The sequence below is a fragment of the Salmo trutta genome, chromosome 1 (genome assembly GCF_901001165.1).
Source record: "Salmo trutta chromosome 1, fSalTru1.1, whole genome shotgun sequence".
Lineage (NCBI taxonomy): Eukaryota > Metazoa > Chordata > Actinopteri > Salmoniformes > Salmonidae > Salmo > Salmo trutta.
Genome location: NC_042957.1, coordinates 67990377 through 68003245, shown reverse-complemented (window position 1 = coordinate 68003245; position 12869 = coordinate 67990377). Strand labels below are relative to the sequence as shown.

The 12869-nt window shown below is 43.5% G+C and overlaps 2 protein-coding genes across 2 annotated transcripts in view; both read right to left on the bottom strand.

Moving 5' to 3' along the window:
- Window positions 1-6973, bottom strand: part of LOC115206127 (interleukin-6 receptor subunit beta) — a 33325-nt gene extending 26352 nt beyond the window's left edge. The window contains exons 1-2 of the mRNA XM_029772746.1: window positions 6673-6973; window positions 3571-3669 (exon numbers count right to left, since the gene is read on the bottom strand). Of these exons, the coding sequence (XP_029628606.1) occupies window positions 3571-3643 (73 nt within the window). The 5' untranslated portion in view covers window positions 3644-3669; window positions 6673-6973. The remainder of the gene's footprint in view (window positions 1-3570; window positions 3670-6672) is intronic.
- Window positions 6974-8371: 1398 nt separating this feature from the next.
- On the bottom strand, window positions 8372-10423 carry LOC115205299 (relaxin-3-like). Its single transcript, XM_029771155.1, has 2 exons — window positions 10138-10423; window positions 8372-9184 (listed from the first exon to the last, which is right to left on the bottom strand). The coding sequence occupies exons 1-2, from the start codon at window positions 10328-10330 to the stop codon at window positions 8919-8921; spliced, it is 459 nt and encodes a 152-aa protein (XP_029627015.1). The 5' UTR covers window positions 10331-10423; the 3' UTR covers window positions 8372-8918.
- Window positions 10424-12869: the final 2446 nt, after the last annotated feature.

Below are 12869 nucleotides of genomic sequence, written 5' to 3'. Positions count from 1 at the left end.
CAGCCATTGGCAGCAGAGAACTGGAAGGAATAGTTATATAGGATGAGCCATGACTAGAATACAGTATATAAATATAAAGTGGGTAAAACATTATTACAGTGGCCTCCCCAGTGTCGCAGCGGTCTAAGGCACTGCAGTGCTTGAAGCGTCACTACAGATCCAGGTTCGATCCCGGGCTGTGTCGCAGCTGGCCGCGACCGGGAGACCCATGAGGCGGTGCACAATTGTCCCAGCGTCGTCCGGGTTAGGGGAGGATTTGGCCGGCCGGGATGCCCTTGTCCCATCGCGCTCTAGCGACTCCTGTGGTGGGCCGGGTGCATGCACACTGACATGGTCGCCTGTTGTACTGTGTTTCCTCTGACACATTAGAGTGGCTGGCTTCCGGGTTAAGCGGGCATTGTGTCAAGAAGCAGTGCGGCTTGGTTGGGTTGTGTTTTCGAGGACGCATGGCTCTCGACCTTCGCCTCTCCCGAGTCCGTACGGAAGTTGCAGTGATGGGACAAGACTGACTACCAACTAGGGAGAAAAAGGGGTAAAACATTTTTTATAATAATAACATTATTAAAGTGACCAGTGTTCAATGACTCTATGTACATAGGGCAGCAGTTTCTAAGGTGCAGGGTAGAGTACCAGGTGGTAACCGGCTAGTGACAGTGTCTAAGGTTCAGGGCAGGGAACAGGGCGGAGGCCGGCTAGTGATGACTGTTTAACAGTCTGAGATGGCCTGGAGAAGCTGTTTATCAGTCTCTCGGTCCAGGCTTTGATGTGCCTGTACTGTCTCCGCCTTCTAAATGGTAGAGGTGAACAGGCCACGGTTCGGGTGACTGAGGTCCTTGATGAGCTTCTTAGCCCTCCTGTGACACCGGTGTTCTAGATGTCCTGGAGGGCAGGCAATTTGTCCCCAATGATGTGTTGGGCTGACTGCACCACTCTCTGGAGAGCCCTGCAGTTGAGAATGGTGCAGTTGCCATACCAGGTGGTTATACAGCCCGACAGAATACTCTAGGTGGTGCATCTGCAGAAGTTTGTGAGGGTCTTAGGGGCCAAGCTGAATTTCTTCAGCCTCCTGAGGTTGAAGAGGCGTTGTTGACCATTTCAGGTCCTAAGTGATTTGCACGTTGGGGAACTTGAAGCTTTTGACCCTCTCCACTGCAGCCCAGTTAATGTGGATGGGGGCGTGCTCTCTCCGCTGTCCTACGTTTTGTTGACGTTGAGGGAGAGGTTATTTTCCTGGCACCACTCCGTCAGGGCTCTCACCTTCTCCCTGTAGGCTGTCTCGTCATTGTTGGTAATCAGGCCTACCACTGTTGTGTCGTCTGCAAATTTGATGATTGAGTTGAAGATGTGCGTGGCGATTTCACGGAAACAGATAGTGAGAGGGAAAGAGAGAAATAAAATCCAGATGACATTTATCTTTAAAGGAACTGTGCCAGTTTAGCGTTCCTTCTGTTGTCATTGCCATCCACTTGAACCTAGACCCCCCTCACACACACAATGTTGAAACCACAAGCACATACTGAGAGCGTTTCAAGGAACATGAAGCCCAAATAGGAAATGATAACAAGACAGATATCTTGCGAGGTGGTGACACCCTTCCTCTCTCAGAGTTCCTCTACTCTTCTAGTATCAGTATGACACATACAATCATAACCACACACCAAGTGTTGTGTTCATTAGGCACCAAACAGACGAAAAACGTCTGAAACAGGGAGGAACAACCTGGACTTGTCCAATAAGAAACACTCAAATGCGTTTTCCGTTGCAAAACTTTTCCATTGCCTTCTACAATGAACACAACGCAAGGTCCATAGCGTATGTGATATGACTAACAGGGTGGTGATTAGGAACCATTTACTTCTTGGTCCCCTACGCAGTAGTTAAGACTGATACGATCTCTATGGAAGGTTGTGTTGAATAAAAGGAAGGAAATGGGGATGCATAAAGTATAGCAGATGTTATAGCGGGTGCAACGAAATGCTTGTGTTACATTGCATGTCAGAGCAAAAACCAAGCCATGAGGTTCAAGGAATTGTCCGTAGAGCTCCGACTGTGTCGAAGCACAGATCTGGGGAAGGGTACCAACACATTTCTGCACCATTGAAGGTCCCCAAGAACACAGTGGCCTCCATCATTCTTAAATGGAAGAAGTTTGGGACCACCAAGAGACTTCCTAGAGCTGGCCGCCCAGCCAAACCAAGCAATAGGGGGAGAAGGGCCTTGGTCAGGGAGGTGACCAAGAACCCGATGGTCACTCTGACAGAGCTCCAGAGTTCCTCTGTGAAGATGGGATAAACTTCCAGAAGGACAACCATCTCTGCAGCACTCCACCAATCAGGCCTTTATGGTAGAGTGGCCAGACGGAAGCCACTCCTCAGTAAAAGGCACATAACAGCTCGCTTGGAGTTTGCCAAAAGGCACCTAAAGGACTCTCAGACCATGAGAAACAAGATTCTCTGGTCTGATGAAACTAAGTTTGAACTCTTTGGCCTGAATGCCAAACGTCTGGAGGAAACCTGGCACCATCCCTATGGTGAAACATGGTGGTGGCAGCATCATGCTGTCGAGATGTTTTTCAGCGGCAGGGACTGGAAGACTAGTCAAGATCGAGAGAAAGATGAATGGAGTAAAGTACAGAAAGATCCTTGAAGAAAACCTGCTCCGGAGCACTCGGGACCTCAGACTGGGGCGAAGGTTCACCTTCCAACAGGACAACGACCCTAAGCGCACAGCCAGGACAACGCAGGAGTGGCTTCAGGACAAGTCTATGAATGTCCTTGAGTGGCCCAGCCAGAGCCCGGACTTGAATCCGATCGAACATCTCTGGAGAGACCTGAAAATAGCTGTGCAGCAACGCTCCTCATCCAACCTGACAGAGCTTGAGAGGATCTGCAGAGAAGAATGGGAAAAACTCCCCAAAAACAGGTGTGCATTTTTGTTATACTGTTTATACATACTGTGTATTTACAATGTATTGAGAAAGTGCATTGAGAAAACTCAAGGCTCTAATCACTTCCAAAGGTCCTTCAACAAAGTACTGAGTAAAGGGTCTGAATACTTATGTAAATGTTATATTTCAGTTCTGATATTTTTATGGGGTATTGTGTGTAGATTAATGAGGGAAAAAAACTAATTTAATACATTTTAGAATAAGGCTGTAACTTAAAAATGTGGAAAAAGTCAAGGGGTTTGAATACTTTCCAAATGCACTGTAAATACACAGTATGAAAAAACAGTATAACAAAAATGCAATGTACAGTAGTAGATGTATTAAAATGAGATATGTGAAGAATACAGTACATGAATGCACAGTGTGAAAAACAGTATAAAAGAAACAGTTCAGTGTTTAATAATAAGAATGAACTAATAACAGAGACATACAATCAGATCAAACATATAGATCAGCATTACGGTTTAGTCCATCTAAATTATTTGAAGAAACCCCAGAGCTCAGTGAATGGTGGATCTGAGGGTGTGTCAAATAAAGATTATAAATAGTCACAAGGAGAATTTCCTGGTCACATGACTTTACCAGGAAAAAGATCTGGGATCAGTCCAGTGTGAAGGACTCACCTGGTTGAGGTAAGCAGGTGTGCAGTAAGAGCAGCAGGATCAGCAGGAGGCATGGGACTCTGGGCCATGCCATTACTCACACCACTATGCCATCAGCACCTATGGAAAACACACACACCAAATGAGAGGTGAATGGCAGGTGTATGAATGTTTCAGAATTCTCACACACACACACACACACACACACACACACACACACACACACACACACACACACACACACACACACACACACACACACACACACACACACAGCCTTAAAGGTCCAATGCTGTCATGGGCGTCGTAAGGATTGGACAAGGTGCAGCGGGTAAAGTGCTCATCTTCTTAATTTATTTCAAGTAACGTGAACACTTAAACAAAAATAACAAAACGACGAAACAGTTTGTCGTGGACGAATCAGAATTAGTTGGGTAACATAGATAATTAAGATGTTTTATTAGTATAATATGCTTATTTGAGGTACTTGTCATTAGAAAGTGTCCATTGGACTCTGGTGTCTTTTCAGTTGCACGTCTACCTTAGCTGGGGCTCAGACACTTGGGGCCCAGAGAGGGGAGAGAATGTATCTTTACCTATTTCTTAAACCATGTGAAGGGATGGCGTGATTAATGGGGAACCAATGACTTGTCTCCACAATGTCTGTGAGCAAGTCACTCCCTCCTTTTCTTTATTGTGGGGAGGATTATGGCAGTAAATGGACCCTTGTATGTCCTCTCTTAGATCTCACACTTATCCTGTGATAATATATATGGCCTAGAGGCTCACTCCCCCCAGTGAGCCTGTCCAGGAGTGGGGTCAAGAGGGGCTTACTTGAGATGGGAGTATCTAGAGTTGACAATTGATATATGCCATTGGATGAAATAGTTCTGTTCAATACCGTACCAGGGAGGGACGGTTCTAAGGAGACCAGATACTGGGCTATATAATGAACCCTGTTGACATAGCAGTTACTGTCTGATGTGTTTTATTGATATCTGTCATACAAAACTTAACCTTAGTGAACTGTTACTAAGTATCTGTGGTTTGTCAATGTACGTTGAAGGGGGTGTATCGTTGCTATAAAAGATCCCTGTAGCCATTCTGTAATCACCTTGTTCAATAGTTCATTCGAGAGAGTGCATTATTGAAGGTCAAGTACTTTTGCAAAAGTATCTTAAGTATTAAAGATGTAGTTTAACTCGGACTGGTGTGTTTGTAACTCTTCTCATTTGGTAATGCAGAAATTAGCCACCACAAGTTCCATAAGGCACACAGGCTATTCAGAAAATAACCACCCACAAAACACAAGTGAAAACAAACCCAACTAAATATGGCCTCCAATTAGAATCAACGACAACCAGCTGCCTCTAATTGGAGGTCATTGCCAAAAACCAAACATAGAACTAGAAAACTAGATATACACATAGAAATAGAAAATATAGAACATAAACCAAAAACACCGAAACACACAAAACAAACACCCCCTGCCACACCCTGACCAAACTACAATGACAAATAACCCCTTTTACTGGTCAGGACGTGACAAATGCAGCCAGATTTAATATCAATATCAAATAATTTCTGGGTAACAAATAAAAAGTACCTTACTGTGATTGTTTTCAATTGAAATGATCAACAACAACAACATAGCTTCTTAGCAAAGAGCGATTTATAAAGCAAGAATTTTGCTAGGACTGTCTGGGAGTGATCTGAGTAGGGAATGTCAAACTGAAAACTAGCTGTTATTGGCAAAGAGGTTTGAAACTCTCTTTCTTATTGGTTTATTAACTCATTTAATGTCAGGTGATGTCACCAGGCAGGTAAAATATCCATCCCACCAAAACAGGCTGAAATGAAATTTCAAACAGCTCCTACACTAAAAGGGCATTATCATAATTTTCACAATTTCACAGTATTATTCCAACCTCATAGTGTGGAAATATATAAAACACAGGAGCATCACTGCACTGGGCCTATAGTCCTTCATTGAAATAATAACATAGTGGTCAACCGCCTCTGTTTTGGTAAAAAGATGAGGGATGGGCCTGGAGAAATGTAACCACTCTCAAATTCATAGACAGGGCTATGGATGCAAGGACTGACCATGCATGATATCAAAATTATAGTTTTAACCATGCTTTGGGGCTAGACAGTGTTTGTTTACATTTACATTGTTTACAAACATTGGAGTAAAACAAGAATGATCTTTGGTAGTAGGTGTTGTTCACACAGTAACGTGCAAACCTTTTCAGTGTTACAGCCAATGATTTATATATACACTAGATGACTGCTTGGGGGCGATGTGTTGAATCCACTGTGCCTCCAGCTTGGCACTGCCTCCCTTACTGTTGTAAAAAATACTTTGGAAGCTATAAAAATGTATGTATTAATGTCAACATTCGTTTTTGCCACATGCATTCTATTATAGACACCTTAACTGACAAGGGAGAAATCTGTCGTTCTGCCCCTGAACAAGGCAGTTAACCCACTGTTCCTAGGCCGTCATTGAAAATATGAATTTGTTCTTAACTGACTTGCCTAGTAAAATAATACATACTTTAAAATTATATTATGTGTGCTTAACATAAACATTTTAAATATATACAAATGTCTTCCTTATTAAAGTACAATTTTTAGAGATTACTAATGTTACTGCCCCACTACAACAACAAAAATTACAAAAATACATGTAATTTCGTCCTTGAAATATTTAATGGAAATACTGTAGAATTTCATTCATTCCTATAGATTGATGTTCCTACACTGGCCAATACATAACAATCAGCAATCCAGGGTTTATATACATCATTGGTTACATATCTGTCACTGTCTTTGCCACTGACATATCTGCCACTCTGTGTATTGTGTAGCCTACATACATATTTTTAAGCCAAAAGCACATGATGACAAAAGCATCTGGTTTCTATTAACCATTGTTGTCATGTTATGATGCAAATTAGCTTACCATAGCCATAAGTATCGAGATGAGAGTGAACATTCAAAGTATTGTACTATTTCAAGTCTAAACACGTTATACTGGTAGGCCTAATGATCAATATGATTTCGGCAAACTGCAAGTTATGTTGAAAAATAAGTGGTTCGAAAAATAAGAGCTATTACCTCGTCATCAATAAAGACATCAAAATAACGGAACTTCCATCTTTCGCCAGCATTCTATTGTACATTGAATGAATTACGTGCGCAGAAGTTTGGGTGCTTTTCGCTGCACACTGGCTGTATTTCATTCCAAATAATGCTTCCTCCCTTGCATCCTCGCTCACTCCCTTTCACTCGAAATGATCAGACTGAATAGGTAAAAGCAATATGGCAGAAACTAGATTGGATATGTGTGTAGACCTAACTATTTCTCACACATACAGCTTGTCTATGATCCGCAAAGCGGAATGTAATGAGCCCCGAAGGAAGTGGATACATCTCTAAAAAGCTCCGTGATCTGTCTATGACCCGCCTACTTTGTTTTACGGAAATTGCCTTTGGCAGCGATCCCCTATTGCATCAATTTTAACCCTACATAATAAGGGTGTTTTCACATATAGTCAGTCCTCTTTAAAATAACTGATCTCAGTCCTCTTTAAAGTGAACTCTGGTGTAAAAAAAAAGCGAAATATCTCAGTTCTCTTTGTATTCACACTGCCCTTTCCTTTGAATGAGGACTCAACTCTTTTGCCAGTTCACTTCACCTATTTTGTGGCCCGAATCCGTTTTGCATTTACATTTCTATGTTTAGAAGGGAACCAAGATCTTTTCCCAACATTCACTTAATGCACTGTGGGTTTTTCAAAGTACAGGCGGAGCCATTCAATCAGAAGGTGTTATCGGACAGCTAGATATACCTTATACCTACTTACATTTTGGAAGCTAATAGATTGCATTTAGTGAAAAGATGAGAGATAATAATTGTAATCAGAATATACTTTTAACATGTAAATAGTATTGGAAACATAATAAATGAATTTATGTAGGCCACTGCCACTTCCAGATTGTATCAGTTTTGTTCAGTTCCCTTAGGGGCTCCTTTGAGGGGTCAAGTGTGTTTTATTCCAGTGGGATTGTGCTCCATTTCAATGAGTCATTTTATTCAAAACGCAATATTTTTGTTCAGTAGAATTAAAAGTTGCTTTACACATGTCATAGGCCAACTCCATTATGTCCCATGGCCCTATGTTTTCCTATGTCATGATTCTGGCATTGGCCCTATCTATGGCTGGTGGGAAAACATACCAAAAGTCAGAATGTTAAGCAAATCAAATCTTTATTAAAACCTTTATAACAGGTTCATAATCCAAAATAAAACAGATTTGACAGATTAAAAAAATAAAATAAGGGCCATGTGAATGACGACAGTGAATGGACAAAAAGTATGAAGGATCCAAAAACAGTAATGGAGAAAGAGGTCTGGAAACCACATTTCATCACAGGTAGCCAAATTCCACACGTATAGAGACAGGAAGATATCGGTATTCAGTCCCAGTCGGTAATGACATAATAATAAGGAATTCCCGTAGACCACGCCCATAAATTGGGGGAAACCCGCAGATTTTTTTGTTATACAGAAATAACAAAACATGCCAAAATACTCCTGTGTTGTTCAATGTACATGTAGTAGCCAGGTCAGAAATTCCGACCTATGGTTCGCAATGGTCCCACGTTGGGAAATAGAGCCTGCGAGAAGAGCCCTGTGGCTTCAGGCTATTCGGTGTGGGAAATGTGGGGACGCGGTGTCCAAGTAGGCTATACGTAGCTATGTGTGTGGAAAACATTTCATCACAGTTAACACATTTAACTTGTTCATACTGTCCGTTTGTAATTCCACTAGCTGGATAGTCAGATTGTTTGTGCTGTTGGTCTTGGCTAGCTTAATGTCCCGGTCGGTAGCTAGCTCTCACTCAAGTTGCTGCTAGCATTGTCATGAAAAAGGGCATAATAAGGGAAGCCCTACAATATTACGTTTTTCTAAGTAGTGAGAACGCTAGGGAGAGGCAATATTGAAAAGTAATCTTTAGACATGTTGTACTTTTCTTAAATTGAGTTTTGTAATTGACTAAAACAAGCAGACAATGAGAAACTTGCATTTGAAAAAGATAACGTTTTTGCTGTGAGCCAATGAGGAAACCTAGGTAAACACAGATTGTTTTACAGGCAGGTAGGGTCATGACGTTCAATCTAATACCGACTGGGTCTATATGGAGAATAAGGTTATATTCTCCCTGCACAGTTAACATGATACTTTAACTCGGAATTACTGGGGAGAGCAGTTAGAAAAACCGAGAGAGAGAGATATGAGAAATACAAGGTATGTGTAGGGCTATGTGTGTGCATGGGAGGGGAGAGAATGCGGTGGATTCTCAGCAAAGGGAGCTGATGTCTCCCTTGCTGCAGCCCCACTTGCAGCAGGCGTTGGACAGGCCCACCACCACATCACGGCCCTTACGGTCTGACATACGGAGAGCCTCCAGTATCTCCTCTGAGATAAGGGAGCGGGCTGGCCTGCTGATGAACACCCCACCCTCCTGGACATGCTGGAAGGGACCCTCTGGGACCTGGGAGTCTGAGTTCCAGCCTTCAGATGAGTCCTCGTCATGGGAGCTGAAAGGGTCCTGAGGGAAGTCTCCTGAAATGCAGTTTATAATACGAGTGTTTAAATGTGACATTGACTCTCAGTGCTGCTTAATTTATACATTCAAAAGTCAAAGATTACTGTGTTTCTATTTCAAATCAAATGTTATTTGTCACCTGTGCCAAATACAAGTAAAAAATAGATAAGTCATTTTTTTAAATAAAAGTAACAAATAATTAAAGAGCAGCAGTAAAATAACCCTAGCGAGGCTATATACACGGGGTACTGGTACAGAGTCAATGTGAGTAGCAGTAGCGTAAAAGGGGGGGGGGGCAATGTCTGAGTAGCCCTTTGATTATCTGTTCAGGAGGCTTATGGCTTGGGGGTAGAAGCTGTTTAGAAGCCTTTTGGACCTAGACTTGGTGCTCCGGTACCGACTGACACTCGGTAGCAGAGAGAACAGTCTATGACTAGGGTGGCTGGAGTCTTTGACACATTTTTGAGCCTTCCTCTGACACCGCCTGGTATAGGGGTCCCGGATGGCACGAAGTTTGACCCCAGTGATGTACTGGACCGTACGCACTACCCTCTGTAGTGCCTTGCGGTTGGAGGCCGAGCAGTTGCCATGCCAGGCAGTGATGCAACCAGTAGGATGCTCTCGATGGGGCAGCTGTAGCACTTTTTGAGGATCTGAGGACCCATGTCAAATATTTTCAGTCTCCTGAGAGGGAATAGGCTTGTCGTGCCCTCTTCACTACTGTCTTGATGTGTTTGGACCAATGCACAATACATTTTAAAAAATGTAAAAAAATGTGTGGATGTAATACATTCCAATGGACAAAGCCAGTGATACAATGAAAGCCAACATAGTTCTTTCCCTTTACTCAGCAAACCATAAATCACTGATAAATTGAATCAGGTGCATTACTGCTTGGCTAGAATCTAAATGTGCACAACTTAGAAACACAATGACCCAATAAAAGGCTTGTCCAGCCGGCATGCCTCACCTGCACTCCCGAGTGACCGTCTCCAGCGAGATCCTCCACAGGTGAAGATGACCGCCCGGATGAACTCCCGGCCACATAGCTTCACTCCATATGTGGGGCGCTCCATCCCCTGCACCCCAGCCACTAACAGACACACAGCTAATACCAGTGTTTTCCACATCATGTCCCAGGAGGTGAAAGAACGAGTGAGCATAAAAGGAGAGAGAATAGATTCTTCAGTGGTAGACTGGGCTGTTTGAAGCAGGTGTTTTTCTCAGTCTCTGTGGTGGCGAGTGTTGTGTGACTTCCCCAGTGACCTGGTATTGGTTTATAAAGGGGTCCTCAGCCATACGAGGTAGACATGGAACTTGCACACGCACATCCTCCCAACCAGGACAGTCATAGATAGGAGAGAGAGATAGACCCAGAGACCTTTATGGAGACAAAGCACTGACCAAAGGTGGCATAATTAGCCAATACTGCTCAAACGCGACGATGATGTCAGAGTAGTTTGTAATCTGATTACAGGAAAAACTAATTTTCTGGATGTCAAACCCACATTTCATTTGAATCCTCACCTGCACCTTTTTTGTGGTCATCACCCACCTCACACTCACTTGATCACCAGACATTTCTGCTTATGCAAAGCAAGTGTTAATGTGCAGAGTCACAGTGTAGTGGTAACACTCCCTAACACGTTACATACAAATCCCATCCGGAGACCAGGGTTCAATCCCTGTGTCCACCCTTCCCACTGTTTCTCCCTCTTGTCTATTTCCTCACTATCTGAATAAAGTGTCAAAACACTTTAAAAATACACATTTAAACTTGATCAAATCTTCTACAGGGGTACAGTAGGAATGTTGGGTATGATGACACAGTTCAGAAGTGCGATGTCAAAATGTCGGTATCAAGAACATGTTTTCTCAAACACAAATACCCAGTTTAGTACATACAGTATACTACAAATGTACATATGTGCTACATTTCAGTAGTGGATGATCCAGCCTACCGACGGAGGAGGAGCTGTGACTGTGGACGACGACGAGGTGACCGTTGAGGAGCTCCGTGGCCTATCTGTCAGATGTCTCTACATCTATGCTCCCTCCTCTCAAGATACTACCTTTCTGAACTGCCAATCATCTGAAGGTGACCATTGCCAAAATACTGACAGATCCCTACATTTGTTTTGTTAAATAGTTTCTGGTTTATTTTGTTTTCAAAGTGACTTTGAGATTCTGCTTGTAATGAAAAGCGCTAAATAAAATACATATGTTTATTATTTTATAGAACTTACTTTCAAGTAAAACTTCAACTCTTCCCCTATACCACTTCACACCTTTTCAGTGCTGACTCTGTGTAACCCCAGCTGCTCTGATTATTCTCCCATTACTTGCTTCTCCCCTCATATTTCTTCATCTCTCTCTCTCTGAAAAAAGAGGGATGAAGTCACAGGTGGGGGGTTCACACAGCAAGGAGTAGGGGGTGCGTGCGACGGAATGAGGCAAAGCGGGTGACATTTTCAAAGGCAGATAGCATGGAAGTCATCATCTGAGTCAAACAAAGGCTGGGGCCCTATCTGTGTCACCGCATAGTTAAAGGTCTCCCGTTTCAGAATTGACAATGGATTTGTGAATTTGTAATTAATAGGTTGATAACAATGCGATCAACATGGTATTTCAGGGGGACGTTGGAGACTCATTTGCACATTGTCTAGTGGTGAGTGACCAGGTGAGGAGGTTAAGAGAGCGACATTGATGGCGACTGAATGTGTTTCTTTTTGAATAAATTGTTTGTGGCCAGTATGTAGACTTTGTCTGTATACGTGTGTGTGTGTGTATGTTTGTGTGTGTATTTGTGTGTATGTATGTGTGTGTGTGTAAACTCAGCAAAAAAATAAACGGCCCTTTTTCAGGACCCTGTCTTTCAAAGATAACGTGCCTTAGGCATGCTGCAAGGAGGCATGAGGACTGCAGATGTGGCCAGGGCAATAAATTGCAATGCCCGTACTGTAAGACAACGCTACAGGGAGACAGGACGGGCAGCTGATCGTCCTCGCAGTGGCAGACCACGTGTAACAACACCTGCACAGGATCGGTACATCCGAACATCACACCTGTGGGACAGGTACAGGATGGCAACAACAACTGCCCGAGTTACACCAGGAACGCACAATCCCTCCATCAGTGCTCAGACTGTCCACAATAGGCTGAGAGAGGCTGGACTGAGGGCTTGTAGGCCTGTTGTAAGACAGGTCCTCACCAGACATCACCGGCAACAACGTCGCCTATGGGCACAAACCCACCGTCGCTGGGCCAGACAGGACTGGAAAAAAGTGCACTTCACTGACGAGTCGCGGTTTTGTCTCACCAGGGGTGATGGTCAGATTTGCGTTTATCGTCAAAGGAATGAGCGTTACACCAAGGCCTGTACTCTGGAGCAGGATTGATTTGAAGATGGAGGGTCCGTCATGGTCTAGGGCGCTGTGTCACAGCATCATCGACTGAGCTTGTTGTCATTGCAGGCAATCTCAACGCTGTGCATTACAGGGAAGACATCCTCCTCCCTCATGCGGTATCCTTCCTGCAGGCTCATCCTGACATGTCCCTCCAGCATGACAATGCCACCAGCCATACTGATCGTTCTGTGCGTGATTTCCTGCAAGACAGGAATGTCAGTGTTCTGCCATGGCCAGCGAAGAGCCCGGATCTCAATCCCATTGAGCACGTCTGGGACCTGTTGGATCGGAGGGT